This window comes from Haematobia irritans, chromosome 1 (assembly GCF_050003625.1).
Source record: "Haematobia irritans isolate KBUSLIRL chromosome 1, ASM5000362v1, whole genome shotgun sequence".
NCBI classification, from domain to species: Eukaryota; Metazoa; Arthropoda; class Insecta; order Diptera; family Muscidae; genus Haematobia; species Haematobia irritans.
In genome coordinates, this window is record NC_134397.1 from 33,077,460 (window position 1) to 33,101,660 (window position 24,201).

Below are 24,201 nucleotides of genomic sequence, written 5' to 3' on the forward strand. Positions count from 1 at the left end.
TTTAATACTTTTTACCACTCACGACAATGATACATATCATTCTCATATTCTCAGTGTTCGGGGATGATACACAGAAAAAATTTTCGTTGTTAAACTAGCGCTAAATTTAACTTATTTTTGTTGGAAAAAAATTTACTTGCTTGTAGTTGAATTTTATTATTTTTATCGAAATTTTCCATAGCTTAATGAAATCTTAAGTATGTCTCAAAAATTTTATGAACTAAACGTGAGTATAAAGTTCAATGACCGTACACATAAGTTCAATATGAACTAAAGCAAAAGAAGATTTTCGTACGATTCCCAAAAATAGTAAGAATGAAGTTCTGTATGGGTAAAACGGTCATGATTTAGCGCCAATGATTTACTTCTTTACTTTTAGTAAAGAAGAGATGATGCATTTTCGTGAACTGCAGTTAAAAAGTACAACAGGGCATTAAAATTTCCTCGTTTTAACACAAAATCTCTCAAAATGTGGAGTAAAATTTAGTTAAATTTTCGTGCGAGGTAGTTCATTCTTCCTATAAAACAGTTCACTTTTTGTTCGGTGTATCTTTGAATTTCGGCTATTTCAAGTTTCTTACATCCTAGACCATCGCTTCGTCAATTTCTCAGTCATCCGGTGGGCTCTTTGTATGATATTTCCGAATTTTTACTCTGTTATGTGACAACTGGTTATTGTGGATATTGGACCGTAATGGAATTTTAAAGTCCTTGAATACTAGATCATCGCCTCGCCTAACATACTTCTCACTCATCCGGAAGGCAACCTGTATGATATTTCCATAGTGTAGGATATTTTTAATTGTTACTGCGAACTTTCGACCTCCAAACGCTCCACTAAAGCCATATAGTAGTCACTATTGATGGTTTTTCCCTTCTCAAGATAATCGATAAATATTATTCCATGCGCATCCCAAAAAACAGAGGCCATTACTTTGCCAGCGGACTTTTGAGTCTTTCCACGCTTCGGAGACGGTTCACCGGTTGCTGTCCACTCAGCCGACTGTCTATTGGACTCAGGAGTGTAGTGATGGAGCCATGTTTCATCCATTGTCACATATCGACGGAAAAACTCGGGTGTATTACGAGTTATCAGCTGGAAACACCGCTCAGAATCATCAACACGTTGTTGTTTTTGGTCAAATGTGAGCTCGCGCGGTACCCATTTTGCACAGAGCTTCCGCATATCCAAATGTTGATGAATGATATGACCAAGACGTTCCTTTGATATCTTTAAGACCTCTGCTATCTCGATCGACTTCATTTTACGGTCATTCAAAATCATTTTGTGGGTTTTTTTGATGTTTTCGTCGGTAACCACGGGCGTCCACTGCGTTCACCGTCCTCCGTGCTCATTTCACCACGCTTGAATTTTGCATACCAGTCAATTATTGTTGATTTCCCTGGGGCAGAGTCCGGAAACTCATTATCAAGCCAAGTTTTTTCTTTCACCGTATTTTTTCACTTCAGAAAACAGTATTTTATCAAAACACGAAATTCCTTTTTTTCCATTTTTTTTCACAAAAACAAAAGGTGCTTCACAAAAGACTATCTATCTATCTCACAAACTAATTGACTTACAGACGTCAAATTTTGACACGAAGGTTGGTACTATATAAAAATAATATGCATTTAATACTAGCGACGCCATCTATGTGTCAGACCGGCGACTTATCAGCCAACCTGTTATGTGACAAAGATACAGATATGATCTTCTAATACTTCTGAGTATTAGGAAGTCATACCTTTGAATTTCGGATCGGACCAAATGTGTGACTTTGTTTTCTCGAGGAAATATCACCAAAATATTTCCAATTAAAAAAAAAGTTTTTCAATTAATGAATTAATTGATACAATTGACTTTTTAATCAAGATAGAAACATTACGTTAAGTTAATGATTGAATTTTTTTAAATTAAAAAAAAATACTTGATACAATTAACTTTTTAATCAAACTCGGAAGACGTTACATGCCATGCGTTAATGCGTCCGTTGATTGAAGAGTTGAATTTTATCTTCGAAAGCAAAAGTTTTGTTAGAGTGCTTCAAACTGAAAAATATCAACCCTTCCATCAACGCACGGATTAACGCATGATATGTAACTCAACCTTAAGTCATTTAAAAATTTTGATGGATATTTTTTTTAATTAAATTTTGTTTTTTCAAACAATAAATCTTTTAATCAAACTAAAAACACAAAGCCAGTTAAGGAAGTAATTGAAAATAGTTGTAATTAAAAACTGTATTGAGTTTTGCAATCAACATCAATTAAATATTTAATTGATTCAATTAAAAAAATTAATTGAAATTTGCTCATGAAATCAATTAATTTTTTAATCAGGTATTTTTTTATGCCCAATTAAAACTGTGATTGATATTATCATTTTTGTGATTGGAGGCATTTCAATAAAAAAATTAATTGGATCAATTAATTTCATGATTGAATCAGAAAAAATTTTTTGTGTATAGGGAACCGTAGGCTCTAAGGTCTCAGTGAAGTAATTGTCGATTCCAAGGCCCAAAGGTCTTAGTGGGGGAACTGTAGCCGCTAAGATTTCAGTGAGGCAACTTTCGATGCCAAGGTTTCGCTGGGATAACTTAGTGGGGGAACTCTAGGCTTCAATAAAGGAATGTACAACCCCAATACGAAAGAGGGGGGGCCTTTAAGTCCGCAGTTGTTATTGGGGTAAGATCTTATTAAAGGAACTGTCGTTCCCAATGTATAAATTAGGGAACTGTAAGCGCGAAGGTGTCATCGTCCTGTACAGAAAAAAATAAATCACGAAAATATTTCCAATTAAAGTCTTAATTAAGTTTTAACAAATATTTAATTAAACATTTAATTGATTTAACAATTTGTTTTATTGATACAAAAAACAATCACAAAAATTAATAGTATCAATTAATTTTTTAATCGGATCAATTAATTTTTTAATCTATGATTGAAGACATTTCAATTAAAAATTAATTGGATCAATTAATTCCGTGATAGAAGACAAAAAATATTTTTTTGTGTGCGGAAATATACGTTAGCACGTGTAAAAAATTGACGTTAGCACTTTTAAAAAAATTGACTAATCGTCCTACACAGAAAAAATTTCACAAAATTATTTCCAATTAAAGTCTTAATTGAGTTTTAACAAATATACAATTAAAATTTTAATTGATTCAACAATTTGTTTAATTGAAACAATCACAAAAATCAATAGTATTAATTAATTTTTTAATCGGATCAATTAATTTTTTAATCTGTGATTGAAAACATTTCCATTAAAAATTAATTGGATCAATTAATTCCGTGATTGAAGACAAAAAATATTGAGTGTGTGGAAATAATACGTTAGCACGTGTAAAAAAATTGACGTGTAAAAAAAATTGACGCACAGAAAAAAATTCACAAAAATATTTCCAATTAAAGTCTTAATTGAGTTTTAACAAATATACAATTAAAATTTTAATTGATTCAACAATGTGTTTAATTGAAACAAAAACAATCACAAAAATTAATAGTATCAATTAATTTTTTAATCTGTGATTGAAGACATTTCAATTAAAAATTAATTGGATCAATTAATTCCGTGATTGAAGACAAAAAATATTTTTTGTGTGCGGAAAAATTGACAACAATCTGCAAACTGGATGATGCAAGTCTGCATCTGTCTCCTTTCAGAGTCTATCTTATTTTGGAAAAATTGTTAATAAGAGAGACTTAGCGTAATTAAATTCTAAATTGAAAATTTCATTCGGTGTTCATAACATAGAGACAACTTGGAATTCTTCTTTCAGGATTTAACAATAAAAAATCGTATAATGCTTTGAACCAAAATTGTGATGATATTACTTTTATACACAATTTTAATTTCATTTTTTTTCTCTTGCAGCTGACAGATTTCGGCTATGCACGTGAAATTCCCGAAAACACAGTGGCTCAAAGTGTTGTGGGTACCAGACATTATGTGGCTCCAGAAGTTATCGATCCAGGGCAATATAATAACACTGTAGACTATTGGTCTGTTGGTATCGTAATATTTGAACTAATATGTGGAGTTCGACCCTTCCTACCGCTCAAAGATTTTCGAATTATTCTTGAAAATGTGCTGAATAAACCCAAAGATTGTATTGCTATAACTGAATCTGAACATGGCAACAACTTTCAATTTCATGATAAAGTGTTCGCTCAAAATCGTTGTAATCCAATTTTTATTGGAAAAATTGAAAAATGGTTAAAACTGGCACTTGATCGAGACTACAATACAAGAGGCTCAGATCAAGGTGTATTAAAATTTTATACCAGCATTGATGACATTCTAGATACAAAAATAATTGGTATATTTTCACTAAATACATACGAATATTTTTACTATGATATAAGTTGCTTTAGAGATTTGAAAGAATTTTTCGAAACGATATCTAGAGATACTCGTATACCTACAACAGAAATGTATATGACTCTGCCAACATCACATCCGATCAAATCCATCGAACAAGCCAAGGTCCCTAGTGATTTTTATGTAGCCGATTGGTGTGATACAAGTGATCCCGATAATCCCCCGGTAATGTTATATGTTTCAAATGTTACAATAAGACAATGCGACCGCAATGTATACAAAAATTTTACTACGATCATAGAAGAATGCATAAAGGTCGATAAGAATAAATACCATAAGGTACCTATTTGGTTATTGGAAAAACTTGAGAGGCATATCCATTATTTATTGTCTGAAGAAAAACGATATTTAGATTGCTATACAAATGGTCTGCATGAGCATGCCATATCCATAGAGGAGGAAGTGTTTCATTTTAAATCAGCTATAACAAAAATTTATGAAGATACTCTTGTGCTCTCTGGCCGAATCGAGCAATTCGACGCAACAATACAAAAATGTCAAAGCAACAAGGTTTGTAGGCGTAAATGAATTATATCAGAAAACTTTAATTAAAAATATCTCTGTCTATTTCTAGGATTGGCTCGATAAAGCCATTTACTATAACACAATCTGTTGTAAACTTAGAAATAATGTCGCAACAAAAATTAGAGAAAGATACGATTCTGTTTTCAGACATTGTAAAGAGCTTGCTAATAATTCTGTTTTTAAAAGTCTACCCAAGGAAGATATCTATGGAGTGTAAGTAACAAAATGTATACTGTTTTAAATTTAGTTTTTCTTTCACCAAAAACCGCGCGACACCGGGTACAAATTAGAGATTCTAATGAAAAATCAAAGAGACAATTTTTTTCAAAATTGAAAATTTACATTTCACCTATGCTTTTTGATAAGTTACCAGCATTAAAAGATCTACAACACGTTGGCCATTTTTTCAAGTTTTTTCGTTAAAGACAGATAAGCATCTATCAAAATTCGATAAGTGGATTTAAAATTACAACTATGAAATTCTTCATAAATTTTTTATAGAAATAACATTTTGACAAAATATTCTACATAAATAAAATTCTGACAAAATTTTCAATAGAAATAATATTTTGACAAAATTTTCTATAGAAATATAAAATTTTGACAACATTTTCTATGGCAATAAAATTTTGGTAGATTATTTTTGGCTCGAGTGGCAATCGTGATTTTTCTGTGATTGGGGATCGGTTTATATGGGGGCTATATATAATTATGGACCCATGTGGACCAATTTTTGCATGGTTGTTAGAGACCATATACCAGCACCATGTACCAAATTTCAGCCGGATCGGATAGAATTTGCTTCTCTTTGAGGCTCCGCAAGCCAAATCCGGGGATCGGTTTATAAGGGGGCTATATATAATTATGGACCGATGTGGACCAATTTTTGCATGGTTGTTAGAGACCATATACCAACACCATGTACCAAATTTCAGCCGGATCGGATGAAATTTTCTTCTCTTTAAGGGTCTGCAAGCCAAATCTGGGGATCGGTTTATATGGGGGCTATATATAATTATGGACCGATATGGGCCAATTTTTGCATGGTTGTTAGAGACCATATACTAACACCATGTACCAAATTTCAGCCAGATCGGATGAAATATGCTTCTCTTACAGGCTCCGCAAGCCAAATCTGGGGATTGGTTTATATGGGGGCTATACGTAAAAGTGAACCGACATGGCCCATTTGCAATACCATCCGAACTACATCAATAACAACTACTTCTACCAAGTTTCAAGTCGATAGCTTGTTTCGTTCGGAAGTTAGCGTGATTTCAACAGACGGACGGACGGACGGACATGCCCAAAATATATATACTTTATGGGGCCTTAGAGCAATATTTCGATGTGTTACAAACGGAATGACAAAGTTAATATGCCCCCATCCTATGGTGGATGTACATGAGCCAGACGCAAGCAACTTTTGTAACTTTAGCAACATTAGTCAGAATAAGGTCGCGAGACGATTGAATCCAATCTATGATGCTGTAGAGTTTTTTTTAGGTTAGGGTTGATTCCCATGTGAAAATATTTTTCATTAATGGTGTGAGAATATCTTTTTAATAGATTAAATAGATAGAAATTCCTGGAAGTACAACCTTAAACAAGGTTGGTATATTTTTAATCTATTCCAAACAAATTGGGTGGACATAATGAAGCGTGGACCACGCCTTTGTTGCCGTTCTTAGTTTACACGTGCTTTATGAGACTGTTATAACGGTTTCAGAGGGAAATAAAAATACTTGTTCAGAATTTTAGTAGTGGCGCCCAACGTGGGGCCATGGTCAATGACCGAAATCTTTGCGTCTCACGGTTCCAAAATGTTTTCCCCAAAATAACTCATACTTACTTTGACGCCAGGTCTTATAGCAACGATTAGAGAGCGGGCTTCGGCCATCTTATACCATCTCTTCAGATGGAAATATGACCATTTGTAGATGTACAGTTGCGTACCGAGCTTATCGGTCATTTTGGGAGTTGAGTAATTTATTCGGTTATGCGCTGCAACTACTTTGCTCTTTTGCTGTGGTGTAAGATAGTGCAGGATACTTTGAATATGTGGATTTCGTTCATTTCAGGCCTTCAATTTTCGAAACATTTCAGAAGTTTTCGTTCACTTGGAGGTTCCGCGACAATAACCACTTAGGGGGTGAATAAGATCCTAATTTTACTTTACATTTTACTTTACAATGAATTTTTTACTTGTAATAGATAAAATCCACTTGTTCTCAAAAACGTTGAAAAATCAAAGTTGACTTCTTGCAGTCCCTAAAATCGATTAATAGATTTTTGAATATTTTGAAAATCGTCAAATCGGTTAATCGATTGTTTATATTTGTCGAAATCGACTATTCGACTTTTTATAGTGACCAAAGTCGAACTCAAAAGGGAATGACATGTAGCTGAAAAATACAAAGGTCGACTTTTTAGTAATCGTAAAAACTGGTTCAACTTGGGAGAAATGATTCTCGTATGTAATTTTCATAGGAAATTACCATATAAGACCCAAATTAAATCATCTCATCCAGCCAGATCTTACTAGACACTATGGAAATGTGGATTGGCCGACACTGAAACATATGTATAGTCAGGCTTGTAAGTTGGATATCAGGCATTTTCTTGTCTATAACTTAATAATATCAATTCCTTAAACTTCATGTCCAATTAGCTCGCATTAAAATTGTAATAATCCGTAAAGTAATTGATTTGGACAAAACACCGGCCTGTGTTGATATCAGGATAACATAAAAATAGTAATCGTAAAAGATTTATATTTTTTTAGAGTCGAAAAATTGACATTTACGAATTTGAAATTTTTTTTTATACATTGAATTAAATACAAAAATGTTGATAATGAATAATGTAGGTATGGTACGTGGTGAAGGGTACAACATAACGTTTCCATCCCATTTTGCTTTTAATATACATTTCTTATATACATATTTCTTTTTTTAATTGCAGCCTTAAATTTCGTAAAATTTTAAAAGAGGCACGCACGAACAAAATGACTAAAAATGAAGATCGAATGACTAAATGCCTCCAATACTTTGATAATTGGGCTTCTAAAGCATCATCATGGCCTTACGATATTGCAACAATACACAAAGAAATAGTTGTCCAGTATGAACTATTTCGCAAAATAAAGGAAAGTGTGAAACAATCGCAAGGTCTTATAGCTAAATATAAAAATGAACTAGAAATGGAGACTGAAAATCTTGTGAAATGCTTAAGATATGATTTTAAGGCTGAACAGCTTTCGCAACAAATGGATACTTTGTGCATGGCTGATTCGCCGTCTATGCCAAATGGAACTTTACCATTTTCCTTAATGAATGGTCATGGTGATATAGACAGTGAATATGGCAGTGTTGACAAATTGATTGAAAACACTGAAAATTTGTAAGTAGTAATATATGTGCAATTAACTGTTTCTCTAATAAATCTATTTTGCCAAAAGTAGTAGAATAAAGTAAGTGCTCATATTTATTCAACCATGGATATGATTTTTACGGTTCGCGAAAACGTATTTTTCAGGCGGGATAAAAAAAACTGTATCTGGAACAATAATATATCGTCACTTCTCCAACTGTATTTGTAGCCATCCCACCTTCAAAATGATTTTTGCAATTTCATTTGAATTGACCTGGGCGAAATTTTGCCGTAATTAGTATCCCACTTTTTTTAATTAGAGTTTGATGTTTTTCTTGATTTGCCAATGGTTATTTTTACTGCAGCTAATTTTGCATCATGTAATAATGTATTCCCTATTTATATCGATCGCTCAGTTATACAATTCTGATTCATATTTCGACCCGCAAAGTAAGGTGACCAAGACCAACAAGGATTCAAATCCACATTCATCGTAGCGACTGAACTGCGTATAGAAAATATCATCAACAAATTCTCAATTAAAGTTTTAATTGAATTATAAAACAAATATTTAAAAATTGAATTGATTTTAATTAAAACAAATTTTAATTGGATCAATAAATTTTTACTTAACGTCGATGATTGATAATACTATCATTTCTGTGATTGAAGAGATTTCAATTAAAAATTCATTTCTTGATTGGTGCGTTTTTATACCCTCCACCATAGGATGGGGGGTATATTAACTTTGTCATACATCGAAATATTGGTCTAAGACCCCATAATGTATATATATTCTGGGTCGTGGTGAAATTCTGAGTCGATCTAGCTATGTCCGTCCGTCCGTCTGTCCGGCTGTTCGTCCGTCTGTGGAAATCACTCTAACTTCCGAACGAAACTTGACACAAGTAGTTGTTATTGATGTAGGTCGAATGTTATTGCAAACGGGTCATATCGGACCACGTTTATGTATAGCCCCCATATAAACCGATCCCCAGATTTGACCTCCGGACCCTCTTGGAGGAGCAAAATTCATCCGATCCGGGTGAAATTTGGTACGTGGTGTTAGTATATGGTCTCTAACTACCATGCAAAAATTGGTCTATATCGGTCCATAAATATATATAGACCCCATATAAACCGATCCCCAGATTTGACCTCCGGAGCCTCTTGGAGGAGCAAAATACATCCGATCCGGTTGAAATTTGGCACGTGCTGTTAGTATAAGGTCTCTAACAACCATGCAAAAATTTATCCATATCGGTCCATATTTATATAAATTCCGCATATAGTCGGATCCCCAGATTTGACCTACGGAGCCTATTGGAGGAGGAAAATTCATCCGATCCGGTTGAAATGTGGTATGTGGTGTTAGTATATGGTCTCTAACTACCATGCAAAAATTGGTCTATATCGGCCCATAAATATATTTAGCCCCCATATAAGCTGATCTCCAGATTTGACCTCCGGAGCCTCTTGAAGGAGTGAAATTCAGCCGATCCGGTTGAAATTTGGCACGTGTTGTTTGTATAAGGTATCTAACAACCATGCAAAAATTTATCCATATCGGTCCATAATTATATAGAGTTCCATATAGTCGGATCCCCAGATTTGATTTCCGCAACCTTTTTTAAGAGAAAATTTCATCCGATCTGGTTGAAATTTGGTACGTGGTGTAAATATATAGTCTCTAACAACTATAAAAAAATTAGACCATATCGGTCCATAGTAATATATAGCCCCCATATAAACCGATCCCCAGATTTGACCTCCGGAGCCTCTTGGAGGAGCAAAATTCATCCGATTCGGTTGAAATTTGGTACATTGTGCTAGTATATGGACGCTAATAACCATGCCAAACGTGGTCTAAATCGGTCTGTAGTTATATATAGCCCCGGATAATCCGATCCCCAATCATATAAAAATTGGTCCACATCGGTTCATTTCTATACGAGGGCCGTTCGGTAACGTCTTAGCCTATCAATGAAAGGGAATAGTCAGTTTTTCAAAAATATATTTTTTTTTTCAATATAATCTCCTGAAACTTCAATACACTTAGTCCAACGCTTTTCTAGCAATTCTATCCCTTGATTAAAATAGTTTTCCTTAACCCTTTCACTACCGAATAAAACCTAATGTTAAAAACTTTAATTTTTCCTCTGTTTCTACTTGTACTAACAGCATGTAGAAAAAATATTGCAATTTTGAAGGCCTACCTCAATTATTTATAAAGCTATGTGTGCTTGTTTTGAAAACTTAATTCTTGAATTGTGACCAAATGGACATACGAAACTAAATGCTATTTGGCCTGTAATGTATATCGGTCCATATTTATATAAATTCCGTATATAGTCGGATCCCCAGATTTGACCTACGGAGCCTATTGGAGGAGGAAAATTCATCCGATCCGGTTGAAATGTGGTATGTGGTGTTAGTATATGGTCTCTAGCTACCATGCAAAAATTGGTCTATATCGGCCCATAAATATATTTAGCCCCCATATAAGCCGATCTCCAGATTTGACTTCCGGAGCCTCTTGAAGGAGTGAAATTCAGCCGATCCGGTTGAAAATTGGGCACGTGTTGTTTGTATAAGGTATCTAACAACCATGCAAAAATTTATCCATATCGGTCCATAATTATATAGAGTTCCATATAGTCGGATCCCCAGATTTGATTTCCGCAACCTTTTTTAAGAGAAAATTTCATCCGATCTGGTTGAAATTTGGTACGTGGTGTAAGTATATAGTCTCTAACAACTATAAAAAAAATTAGTCCATATCGGTCCATAGTAATATATAGCCCCCAAATAAACCCATCCCCAGATTTGACCTCCGGAGCCTCTTGGAGGAGCAAAATTCATTCGATTCGGTTGAAATTTGGTACATTGTGCTAGTATATGGACGCTAATAACCATGTCAAACGTGGTCTAAATCGGTCTGTAGCTATATATAGCCCCGGATAATCCGATCCCCAATCACATAAAAATTGGTCCACATCGGTTCATTTCTATACGAGGGCGGTTCGGTAACGTCTTAGCCTATCAATGAAAGAGAATAGTTAGTTTTTCAAAAATATTTTTTTTTTCAATATAATCTCCTGAAACTTCAATACACTTAGTCCAACGCTTTTCTAGCAATTCTATCCCTTGATTAAAATAGTTTTCCTTAACCCTTTCACTACCGAATAAAACCTAATGTTAAAAACTTTAATTTTTCCTCTGTTTCTACTTGTACTAATAGCATGTAGAAAAAATATTGCAATTTTGAAGGCCTACCTCAATTATTTATAAAGCGTGTGCTTGTTTTGAAAACTTAATTCTTGAATTGTGACCAAATGGTCATACGAAACTAAATGCTATTTGGCCTGTAATGTATGTTGAAGTCTGGGAAAGAAATCAAAAAGGAATCTGCAATAACATAGGCTATAGTTTTTATATGAAAATCCATTTACTAGAGACGTACTGTCGAAAAATTGTCCCAAAATTGTGCATTTTTCGTTTATTGTCAAGAAATGTTATGAAAATACATTTTAGTGCCCAGCAATATGGAAAATATTTATAGCTTATTTAGATAAGAGCCTCTTCTTTGAAATAATATAGAGAAATAAATCGAAACTAAGTAGGGAGTTAGAGTTTGGAGTCGTTTTCGAATGTCCTCTGTAGTGGACATCGGTAGTGAAAAGGTTAAGGTTTTCAAAATAGTGGTTTACAACTGTAATTGCATCTTCATTTGAGGTAAAACGCTTGCCAGCAAGGAATTTTTTTAGATTTGGGAACAAGTAAAAGTCACTGGGAGCTAAATCATGAGAATAAGGAGGGTGGTCTAGCAACTCGTACTTTAATTCGTTGATTTTAGCCATTGTTAAAACACTCTTGTGCGCTGGTGCGTTGTCTTGATAAAAAGTTATTTTTTTGTGTTGTAAGCCAGGACGTTTTTCTCGAATTTGTACATTTAATTGAAGTTTCTACGCAATCCATGGTGGAGGGTACATAAGATTCGGTCTGGCCGAACTTACGGCCGTATATAATTGTTCTTACTTGCCTCTACTATTGTTATTAATAATTAAATTCACCTATTTTATTTGGAATATTTCTAAATTTCCGTTTCAGAACCCAATTAATATCCAAAGTTTGGCAAGATGGTGGTGACGATGAAAACTCTTCAATGAGTATAGATGAGAATACTGCAAATATACCTACAACTATTGGAGAGCTTTAAGAGCACATAGTTCTATATACGTATTATGAATATAGTTTATTTTAATATTTATTTGTGACTGCATGATTCTACTATGACGCTACACGATTTTGGCCAGTGTTACGAGAAGTTATCCGTTCGTCCTTATAGTCATTTTCTTATATAGAGGAAAACTTTTTGATTTAATTAAATTTAAAAAAAAATCGGTCTATTAGTCGACTTTGAAATTCGTGAAAAGTAAATCGATTTTAGATGTGCAATAAAAAAATATAATTAATATTCCCTACAAATCAAAATCAATAAACAAAAAATTAGAAAACCAAAAGGGAAAAAAGATTGACACATTAACATTGATTTTTCTACTGTTTTACTTTGACAAAAAGTTGAGACATCGATTTTCTTAGGAAAAGAAAATGCTTATAAAAACTTTGTATTTGTTAAACTTCACAAGTATTAAACTTCGCAATTGAGAGATTAAATGATATTTAGGGTCATAAAAAGTTTATTAGTTCATTTCTAATGCAGTGCCACATAGTTTAGGTTGTGGTTGTGATTGATGGCATTCAGTCTATAGTTACACCACAGATGGTGCAAAAATACAAGCTCATAAAAAAGAGTTAGTTATACGATTTCAGTAATTGTTAAAAATTATGAATGATACCGGTTAGTCGGTTACAAAGCCAACGAAAAGTAGGCTTTTAATTTTATATTTTTTTCTAAAAAAAATAAATAAACATTTTATGAATTTCCATTCGAAAAAACGATGTTGGCTTACGATTTTTTTGGACCTAAATTTTATTAGTAGTGTTTTGTAGATCCCTTTCATAATATATAATACTTGTTATAAATATTCAAAATACTTAAAGGAGAGATTTGAGCATTAAAAAAAATTGTTCTTCGAAAAAATTTTACCAATGGATCAACGAATCTGAATAAATTTTTAATAAAATATTTTTTGTTTAGTAATTTTCTTTATCTGTAATATTCATAGAGAATATGAAAACAGTTTTAGATCCATTTTGTTTCCTTAGTTTTAAGTTATTAACCTCATATGCAAAAAATTATGGGTAACTTTAAACCTACTTTTGCAATAAAAATTCCTTTGACAAATTCTCTATCAATTGATTTTAATATGAATATTAATATGCAGTTATAAGTGAAACTTATTCAGGAAATAAAATCATAAAAAACGTGTCATATTCATGTAAATGTATATAAACTAAGATAAATATAAATGAAATGATTGAAATTTTTATACAAAATATCCATGCATTTGATGCAGAGATTTTATAAGAACTCATAAAGTTTATTATATATGCAAATATTGCAAAATATCCATGTATCGGGTAGAGTTTTTATAAAAGTTATTATATATTTCAAAATATTGCAAAGAACTTTAAAACCAATTTAGTATGATATTTCGGTTTTATAAATCATAACTGATTTATTTTATGATCTATTTTTTATCTATAATTTCTTTTATGTATGTTTAGTTTAAGAGTTAAGTTTTGTATGAAAACTTGCAATGAACAGGTTTATTTATTAAATTCCCAAAGCTATATTTATATTTTCGTACTACGAAGAACAAAATATGGAAATAAAAAATATAACAATTGAATACAGCCGAATTTTCGGGAAGACCGAATCTTATTCTTATCGAACTACTTGGGTTTTGATAACAGTTGCCTATGGCAAATATATTTTAAGCCTTCTTCAAATTGTCTACTAAATTTAACCTAGTCCATATGGAGTCTTTAGTGTTAGATAAAGAAAAGTCAGTTTAAGTTTATATAGAGGAATCTATATCTAGGAAATGATATGAAGCTATATTTACATGGTAATTAGATGGCCAAATTCAACGTGACCGTATGAAATTTGTGCCTCCGTGAGGCTTCAGAAGTAAAATCTTGCTCGGTTTTTATTGGGCCTATTTAAAATTATTAACCGATATGAACCAGTTTCAATGCATCGAATGAAATTTTGCTCCTTCACGAGTCTCGGAAGGTTAAATCCTGGGATCGGTTCATGGACTAATTTCTTCACGTTTGCTAGAGGGCACATACTGACATCATGAACCAAATTTAAACCGGATCGAATGAATTTACTCCTTCCAGAGGATCCGGAAGTAAAATCTGGGGATCTGCTTATATGGGGTCTATGTCTAATTATGGACCGATTTGGACCAATTTTTGCAAGGTGTTAGGGCATTTGCTCTTCCAAGAGGTTGCGAAATTCATATCGGGGGTCGGATTATATAGGGGCTATATATAAAAATAATGCGATATGCACAAAATTTTTAAATTCCCCACGATAGAAATATTCACTAGTTTTTACCAGTCGAATCCGCCGCCGAATTTGTCGACTCATCTCGACTCAAAGTTAGCCGCCAATTAATTAATAATGGTTGCATTCTTTGCCAAAATGTTTAATTTTCCACCCAAAATCCGTCCGTATCAAGTTGCTATAATAATTTTGCAAAAATTTGGCTCAGAACATTTGAATTAAATGTAAATGTGCTTGTAAGATAAGTTGTACAACTAATCTCATTACCATTCGGATAACATCAAATTTATTTTACTATGGATAATTGTCCGCCGCCGATAAGACAAATTTATATCGGCTTATCCGTCAAGCCGCCGCCACCGGAGACAAAAAATTAGTATCAGCCGCCGCCGACGAAAATGGGTCGGCCTCATTTTCTGGTGTAAAGTTATTTTAGATCCATAAAGAGTTGTGCTAAATATTTTTTCTATCGATCCACGACAATTCGAAGTGTAGGGGCTAATAGACCGCCGGTATCCAGATTTGAGTTTTTCAACATTGTTCAATATAGACTGATCTCTAGATCTCAATTAATGAATTCCAACTTTGAGGTGTGGAATCTACACTCAGTTGTTTCGAAGATCTTATCATTCATTTGACCCAGAGGGAGAAATCTGATGCTGTTAAATCACAATATTTCAGTGGGCAGCAGTGATCAACTCTTCGAGAGACAACACTCTTCGGAAATTTTTCAACAAGACACAATTTCAACAAAAATTTGCCGAATATTTTAAAATTTTGCAAACAGTCGATTTGGGATACCAATTGTGATCAACTCTTCGAGAGATATAACTTTCCGGATAAATGACCAATGGTTTTGTTGATTGTGTACTAATATAAAAGACACAATTTCAATAAAAATTGGACGGACATTTGAAATTTTACAAACAGTCGAACTCGGCAAATATTTAACCAGTGATCAACTCTTCGAGAGACAACACTTCGGAAATTTTTCAACAAGACACAATTTCAACAAAAATTTGCCGAATATTTTAAAATTTTGCAAACAGTCGATTTGGGATACCAATTGTGATCAACTCTTCGAGAGATATAACTTTCCGGATAAATGACCAATGGTTTTGTTGATTGTGTACTAATATAAAATACACAATTTCAATAAAAATTGGACGGACATTTGAAATTTTACAAACAGTCGAACTCGGCAAATATTTAACCAAAATTAATGCCAAACATCTTTCTAAGATCATTTTCGAAATATCGGGATACAATTTTTGTTAAAATACTCCTAATGATATTTCTCAATTTCAGTTGGACCATACCGTTAGACATTCTTTAATTTATTGTTCATATAGATTAATCTTTCGCTACGACTTCTTGATAATCTCAAAATTTTTTAGAATCCACATATTCAGATTCTTTTAATTGAGTAACTTAAGCCATAGATTCAAATTTTTTGTTGACGATTTTCTGCAAAAAAGGCATACAGTGGATATATAGATAGATATTTATGTTTTGGTTTGCTTAAAAAAAACTAGCTTTGGGTATTTACTGCATGTATGAAGAGTTTTTAAGTAACGTAGGTGACCAGTATAGGAGCCGTCAATCAGTGTTCTACAATTCCTGACGCACGGTTGCCACAGTTGGTAGAATTCTATCAAAAATGGTAGATTTTTTACTGTTTGTAGCCAGGTAGAATTCTTTATGTAGATTTTGCAAAATATTCCTCTCCATTTTGACAAAATTTTCTATATGAATAAAATTTTGACAACATTTTCTATAGGAATAAATTTTGTCAACATTTTCTATAGGAATAAAATTTTGACAAAATTTTCTATAGAAATAAAATGTTGACAAAATTTTCGATAGGAATACAATTTTGACAAAATTTTCTATAGGAATAAAATGTTGACAACATTCTCTATAGGAATTAAATTTTGACAAAATTTTCTATAGGAATAAAATTTTGACAAAATTTTCTATAGAAATAAAATTTTGACAAATTTTCTATAGAAATAAAATTTTGACAAAATTTTCTATAGAAATAAAATTTTGACAAAACGTTTTCTATAGAAATAAATTTTTAACAAAATGTTTTCTATAGAAATAAAATTTTGACAAAATGTTTTCTATAGAAATAAAATTTTGACAAAATGTTTTCTATAGAAATAAAATTTTGACAAAATTTTCTACAGAAATAAAATTTTGACAAAATTGTCTATAGAAATAAATTTTGACAAAATTTTCTATAGAAATAAAATATTGACAAAATTTTTTATTTTTTAAAATTTTGACAAAATTTTCTATATGAATAAAATTTTGACAACATTTTCTATAGGAATAAATTTTGTCAAAATTTTCTATAGGAATAAAATTTTGACAAAATTTTCTATAGAAATAAAATTTTGACAAAATTTTCGATAGGAATACAATTTTGACAAAATTTTCTATAGGAATAAAATGTTGACAACATTCTCTATAGGAATTAAATTTTGGCAAAATTTTCTATAGGAATAAAATTTTGACAAAATTTTCTATAGAAATAAAATTTTGACAAATTTTCTATAGAAATAAAATTTTGACAAAATTTCCTATAGAAATAAAATTTTGACAAAATGTTTTCTATAGAAATAAAATTTTGACAAAATGTTTTCTATAGAAATAAAATTTTGACAAAATTTTCTATAGAAATAAAATTTTGACAAAATTTTCTATAAAAATAAAATATTGACAAAATTTTTTATTTTGTAAAATTTTGGCAAAATTTCTTATTGAAATAAAATATTGACAAACATTTTTATAGAAATAACATTTTGACAAAATTTTCTATAGGAATAAAATTTGTACAAAATTTTCCATAGGAATAAAATTTTAACAAAATTTGCCATAGGAATAACATTTTGACAAGATTTTCTATAGAAATGAAATTTTGACAAAATTTTCTAAGAAATAAAATTTTGACAACATTTTCTGTAGAAATAAAATTTTGACAAAATTTTCTATAGAAATAAAATTTTGACAAAATTTTCTATAGAAATAAAATTTTGACAAAACGTTTTCTATAGAAATAAAATTTTGACAAAATGTTTTCTATAGAAATAAAATTTTGACAAAATGTTTTCTATAGAATTAAAATTTTGACAAAATGTTTTCTATAGAAATAAAATTTTGACAAAATTTTCTATAGAAATAAAATTTGGACAAAATTGTCTATAGAAATAAATTTTGACAAAATTTTCTATAGAAATAAAATATTGACAAAATGTATTATTTTTTAAAATTTTGACAAAATTTTCTATATGAATAAAATTTTGTCAAAATTTTCTATAGGAATAAAATTTTAACAAAATTTTCTATAGAAATAAAATTTTGACAAAATTTTCGATAGGAATACAATTTTGACAAAATTTTCTATAGGAATAAAATGTTGACAACATTCTCTATAGGAATTAAATTTTGACAAAATTTTCTATAGGAATAAAATTTTGACAAAATTTTCTATAGAAATAAAATTTTGACAAATTTTCTATAGAAATAAAATTTTGACAAAATTTTCTATAGAAATAAAATTTTGACAAAATGTTTTCTATAGAAATAAAATTTTGACAAAATGTTTTCTATAGAAATAAAATTTTGACAAAATGTTTTCTATAGAAATAAAATTTTGACGAAATTTTCTATAGAAATAAAATTTGACAAAATTTTCTATAAAAATAAAATATTGACAAAATTTTTTATTTTGTAAAATTTTGGCAAAATTTCTTATTGAAATAAAATATTGACAAACATTTTTATAGAAATAACATTTTGACAAAATTTTCTATAGGAATAAAATTTGTAAAAATTTTCCATAGGAATAAAATTTTAACAAAATTTGCCATAGGAATAACATTTTGACAAAATTTTCTATAGAAATGAAATTTTGACAAAATTTTCTATAGAAATAAAATTTTGACAAAATTTTCTATAGAAATAAAATTTTGACAAAATTTTCTATAGGAATAAAATTTTGACAAAATTTTCCATAGAAATAAAATTTTCTTCATCATTTGGTAGATTATTTTTGAATCGAGTGGCAACCGTGGTGGGAGGTGTGCCTTGGCACACCCCGTATCTCCCATACTAGCCACGTACGTTACTTTTTTTAGTCGTACACTTTCTTACAAAACTTAATTTTAAGGCTATAATATATGTATCTTTTATTCAAATGAATGTTTAGTCTCACACGAGTAAGTTTGTAGTCTATCACAATTTTATTTTACAAAATTTTTGTATACATGTAATTTTATGTTTGTAAACTGATTTTTTATTATTAAATATTTCTTATTTCTTGTTTCATACTATAACCATTGTTACATATATAATATTTACTCCACTACATACATATGTACGTTGAACGTACGATAAATACATGACAATATTGTTTTTTTTTTTTTTATAAAATTGAAGAAAATGCAATAAAAAATATGTGTGTTTTCTCAGAAAGACAAAAAAGATGTCACGTTTTCTAGTTTTTTACTTTTCATTAACAATGTCACCAAATTTTGTGGTAGTCAGCATAAAAATGCTTTATTAATGGATGGTGTTGATGACTTTTGATAACAGTCTTGGTTTGGGGTTTGATTTCATTCTTACGTTTTGGATTTTAGTTGGGACAAAATGTCAAGTTTAAAACAGATTACAATTTTACTATTTGTTGTATTCCTGTGGTCTTCGATAGAAGCAGCTTCGGTGTCCAGTAAAAGAGTCAGATTACGTGAGTATAAACGATGTATTAATACAAAGACTAAGCCTTGATCCACCCTGTAGACATTAGACATATTACTGTAGGCAAAAACTTAGTTAAATTTGTTTGCAAAATGAAAAATTTTTTTTTTATTCTATCTTCAAAGTGATCGCCTGCCGATAAAATACACTTCTGCAGAAGATTTTTCTAATTCTCGATACATGCCAAATTACCCCTTTCTGGTAGAGCCATCAGCGCCTTTTTCCATTCAGCTTTTATCTCTTTCTTGATTTATCTCCTCAATGGTTTCGAAACACAATCCTCGGAATGGTCTCTTAGCTGTTGAGACTAGACATAAGTCACAAAAAGTGGCAAATCAGGCGAATATGTTGGTTGTGGAACGGAATTTTTGTTGTAGCCCCTGGGAATTGATGTATGAGAACAAATAGGTAGAATAAAAGACAAAACAAATTATAAGGATTAGACATTTAAGCTTTTACATCCACTTCGAGGAAGTGAGCTGCCTCTACCGGATGAGTTCAGAGTGAAGTAGATGTCAGGTCTGTAGGTCGTTATGTGAGGATAATGTCCACAATTTGGGCAAACATCTTAAATTGCCGGGTTCAGAAGGGATAGGTAACTGCTTAAATACCTAGAGATTCCAGATCTTAGCTGAGATAGCATCGTCCTGGTCTCTCTATGCAGCCGTCTATGTCATCGCAGACAGGGTGTGGTCTATTGCCTTCTGAACCACTGCCGTGTGTGCCGCCCTCAATGCTGACCCTATTCCCTCCTTACTATCATCTCTGATCAAGTGGTCAATTGACCTTATCTCTTTCCTGAAATCTAACCGGTTGGGCTTGGCTCGTTTGGATCATACCATCATGGGATCGGCAATATTCGTGGTGCAGCACACCACGAAAAGTTTGAATTTGAAATACAATTTACTTTTTGCCCACAGTAGTAGACTCACTGCGATATCCTAAATTCTTCAAATTGATAGAGAATTACTATCTTTATGGTATTTCCTAGTTAAAGCAATTTTTTTTGGATCACAAACAACGAATTTCAATGTACAGGGTAGCTGACACTAAGTGTTTCCAATTCATATAATTTTTTAATATTTATTTTGTCACAATATTTTTTATTGAATCAAATGAAAAAAAAAATGTGTGTTGAAGGTACCAAGCAAAAGTGAATGCGTTCAGACATTTAAGTTAGAGATTTGCTTAGGACACGAAATTGATGTGACACGTGTGAGTCACGTTAGTCGTGAGCAATATTTAAAGTAGATGGATGTGCCCGAATAGGACTGCAACTAAATTTTTCCGAGTCAGTGTATATTAAAATCAAATATTTATGAATGTGCCTGGGTAATATTTTTTTTTCAAAATCACGATCACAAAGAAATTATAATTCACAAATTGTCGTATAATCACAAAAATTTTTGCGAATCCCGAGAATTTTCATGTCACAAAATTTGTCGTGAACTACGAAAGTTTCACTACTCTCTTCACTAAAATTATATTTAGTTACGAAGATGAGTGTGAATGTTTAAATGTTGTTCGGGCGTGAATACGTCTTTTTATTTTGTAAATGTGCTTGAGAATTTTGTAAAATTACGATCACGAAAAAAAATCACATTCACGATAAAATGCACGCTCGCGAATTGTGGTGTTATCAGGAAAAATATCGTGAATCACAAGAATTGTTGTGTCACGAAAATTGTCATGGATCATGAGAATTGTTGTGACACGTGTGAGTCACGTTAGTAGTAAGCAAAATTTAAAGCAACACAGGTGAATGTGCCTGAATAGGAATGAGACAATATTTTTCGACGGAAAACAAAATCTGTTCGTGAATGCACTTGAGGAAAATCTTTTCAAAATCACGATCACGAATTTAAATTCACGAATTTTTATATCATCACGAGAATTGTCGGGTCAAGAAGTATGTCGTGAACTAGGAAAGTTGTAGCTTCACTTTCCCAATTGTCGTTAGCCATGAGAATTGTTGTGAAGCGAGCATGGGAGTAAGTCTTTAAACGTTGTTCGTGCGTTGAATATGATTCTTCATTTTGTGAATATGCGTGAGCATTTTTCAAAATCACGATCGCGTAAAAATTCACATTCACCACACCCAGAAAAGGAATATGATCACCTCAAACATGTTTTAAGAGCAAAATGTTATTTTTGGGTGGTGACTATATAACATGGTTTTCGCAACCATGTTATTTTCTCGGAAATCATGTATCTGATTTCGGCAAGCAGGTTATATTTGACGAGAAAATAACATTTTAGTGACAAACATGTTACATGGTCACCATACACCATACAAAAATAACATTTTGCTCTTGAAACATGTTTGAGGTGATCATATTCCTTCTCTGCGTGCACATAAATTACGTCCACTATTAAATTCACGCTGACGAATTGTGGTAGCATATATCAGGAAAAATATCGTGAACCGAGAAAATTTTCATATCACTATAATTGTCGTCAGTCACGAGAATTTCTGTCAATCGTGGGTGAGTGTGATACTTTAAAAGTTATTCGTGCGTGACTAGGTCTGTGTGAGAGAGGGAATTGGTACCACATATATCGTGCGTGAATTAGATTACACAAATGTGAGTGAATCAAGTAAATTAAAAAAGTCTTTTGTGTTTGTAACACTTCGTGTCAGCTACTATGTTATGTTTTTTTTTTGTTTTTAATTTTTACTACTTTTTTTCTATTTTAATTCTTTTATTCCTTTTTCAGCCTCATTCTTAAAAGTATGTCGCCGCTCAGATCCCCAACTAAACAAATGTGCTCGCAATTCATTGAATACCCTAAAGGATCGTCTAGCATATGGTATTCCTGAGCTATATATACCACCTTTAGAGCCATTGATTATACCAGAAATAAAAATGAATCAAGATACTGGTGCGGTTTATTTGAAATCTACCTATCGCAATGTTGAACTCTATGGCATGTCGAAATTCAATGTGAAATCATTTAACATTGATACAAACAAAATGAAATTTACAACTGTTATGCATTTCCCAAGTCTCACCATGAACGCTGATTATGACATTGATGGTAAAATAATGATGATGCCAATGGTGGGAACGGGACAATGTAATGCAAACTTTAGTAAGTATATGGAATTTTTATATCTTCAGTGCTGCAATGGAAAAATGAATGGAGGATAAGAGAAACATCAAGAGAACTTTAAGATTTGTTGTAGACAACAAAGGTTCAGGGAAATCGAATGTTTGATCAACAAGTCAAAAACGCTCGTTTACGAAACACAATGTTTCTTCTTGATTTTTCTGAGTTTCTTCTTGATTTTTTCTGGATTCCTGAATTAATGTCCTTGATGTAGTTCTACCGTGTTTTCTCTTAGTGTAGTATTTAAATTTGATAATTTACACATTTCTAGAAATTGTGAATTTTAAATTAATTTTGTGTGTTTAATTTTTTCTTGTTATTTCGAATAGCTGATGTTACCATGACCACTGTAATTTTGGGTGAACGTCAAAAGAAAAATGGCAAAACCTATTTAAAGGTTAAGGATATTGATGTTAACTATAAGGTCGATAGAGTTAAGATTCATTTGGATAATCTCTTCAATGGTGACAAAGCTTTGGGTGAACGCATGAATGAATTCTTAAATGAAAACTGGGATTCTTTGTCTGAGGAATTGAGACCACTATTGGAGAAGGCACTTTCGCGTGTGGTCAAAACATCCACTGAAAAATTATTCAAGGCATATAGTTATGATGATTTGTTGCCCAAATAATCACATTGTAAACGTAGAAATTATTTAATTTAATTTATATTCAGGATATATTTTTTATTGATATATTTATTTATTGTAAATTTGAAAACAATTTTTTAATTTTTCATAATCAACGTAATATTTTTTGTAATACACTTTTTTAACAGGATTTAAATATGAGTTTTTTGTTTTTTATACCCTCCACCATAGGATGGATATTAACTTTGTCATTCCGTTTGTAACACATCGAAATATTGCTCTAAGACCCCATAAAGTATATATATTCTGGGTCGTGGTGAAATCTGAGCATGCCCGTCCGTCTGTCTGTTGAAATCACGCTAACTTTCGAACGAAACAAGCTATCGACTTGAAACTTGGCACAAGTAGCTGTTATTGATGTAGGTCGGATGGTATTGCAAATGGGCCACATCGATCCACTTTTACGTATAGCCCCCATATAAACGGACCTCCAAATTTGGCTTGCAGACGCTCTAAGAGAAGCAAATTTCATCCGATCCGGCTGAAATTCGGTACATGGTGTTAGTATATGGTCTCTAACAACCATGCAAAAATTGGTCCACATCGTTCCATAATTATATATAGCCCCCATATAAACCGATCACCGATTTGGCTTTCGGAGCCTCTAAGAGAAGCAAATTTCATCCCAACTGGCTGAAATTTGGTACATGGTGTTAGTATATGGTCTTTAACAACCTTGCAAAAATTGGTCCACATCGGTGTATAATTATATATAGCCCCCATATAAACCGATCACCAGATTTGACCTCCGGAGCCTCTTGGAAGACCAAAATTCATCTGATTCAGTTGATATTTGGTACGTGGTGTTAATATATGTACTCAAACACCCATGCAAAGATTGGTCGAAATCGGTCCATAATTATATATAGCCCCCATTTAAAGCGATCCCCAGATTTGACCTCCGGAGCCCCT

The 24,201-nt window shown here is 31.9% G+C and overlaps 3 protein-coding genes across 3 annotated transcripts in view; all 3 read left to right on the forward strand.

The window, feature by feature from the left end:
• Positions 1 to 14,299, forward strand: part of LOC142220539 (inhibitor of nuclear factor kappa-B kinase subunit beta-like) — a 38,010-nt gene extending 23,711 nt beyond the window's left edge. Inside the window, exons 3-6 of the mRNA XM_075289726.1 lie at positions 3,881 to 4,897; positions 4,962 to 5,125; positions 7,877 to 8,314; positions 12,395 to 14,299. Coding sequence (XP_075145841.1) covers positions 3,881 to 4,897; positions 4,962 to 5,125; positions 7,877 to 8,314; positions 12,395 to 12,503 — 1,728 coding nt within the window. The 3' untranslated portion in view covers positions 12,504 to 14,299. The remainder of the gene's footprint in view (positions 1 to 3,880; positions 4,898 to 4,961; positions 5,126 to 7,876; positions 8,315 to 12,394) is intronic.
• LOC142222988 (uncharacterized) overlaps positions 1 to 24,201 on the forward strand; it is a 184,005-nt gene that overhangs the window by 71,324 nt on the left and 88,480 nt on the right. The gene's annotated exons all lie outside the window — the stretch shown is intronic.
• On the forward strand, positions 19,355 to 23,425 carry LOC142220540 (protein takeout-like). The gene is made up of 3 exons (XM_075289727.1): positions 19,355 to 19,518; positions 22,248 to 22,622; positions 22,970 to 23,425. Exons 1-3 carry the CDS (start codon positions 19,422 to 19,424, stop codon positions 23,269 to 23,271), a joined length of 774 nt encoding a protein of 257 aa, XP_075145842.1. The 5' UTR covers positions 19,355 to 19,421; the 3' UTR covers positions 23,272 to 23,425.

Bases quoted from the DNA above. Each gene is read 5' to 3' on its own strand.
- LOC142220540 (XM_075289727.1), top strand. From the start codon at position 19,422: ATGTCAAGTTTAAAACAGATTACAATTTTACTATTTGTTGTATTCCTG. The intron at 19,519-22,247 runs GTGAGTATAAAC...TTCCTTTTTCAG, and splicing joins CAGTAAAAGAGTCAGATTAC to CCTCATTCTTAAAAGTATGT. The intron at 22,623-22,969 runs GTAAGTATATGG...TATTTCGAATAG, and splicing joins ACAATGTAATGCAAACTTTA to CTGATGTTACCATGACCACT.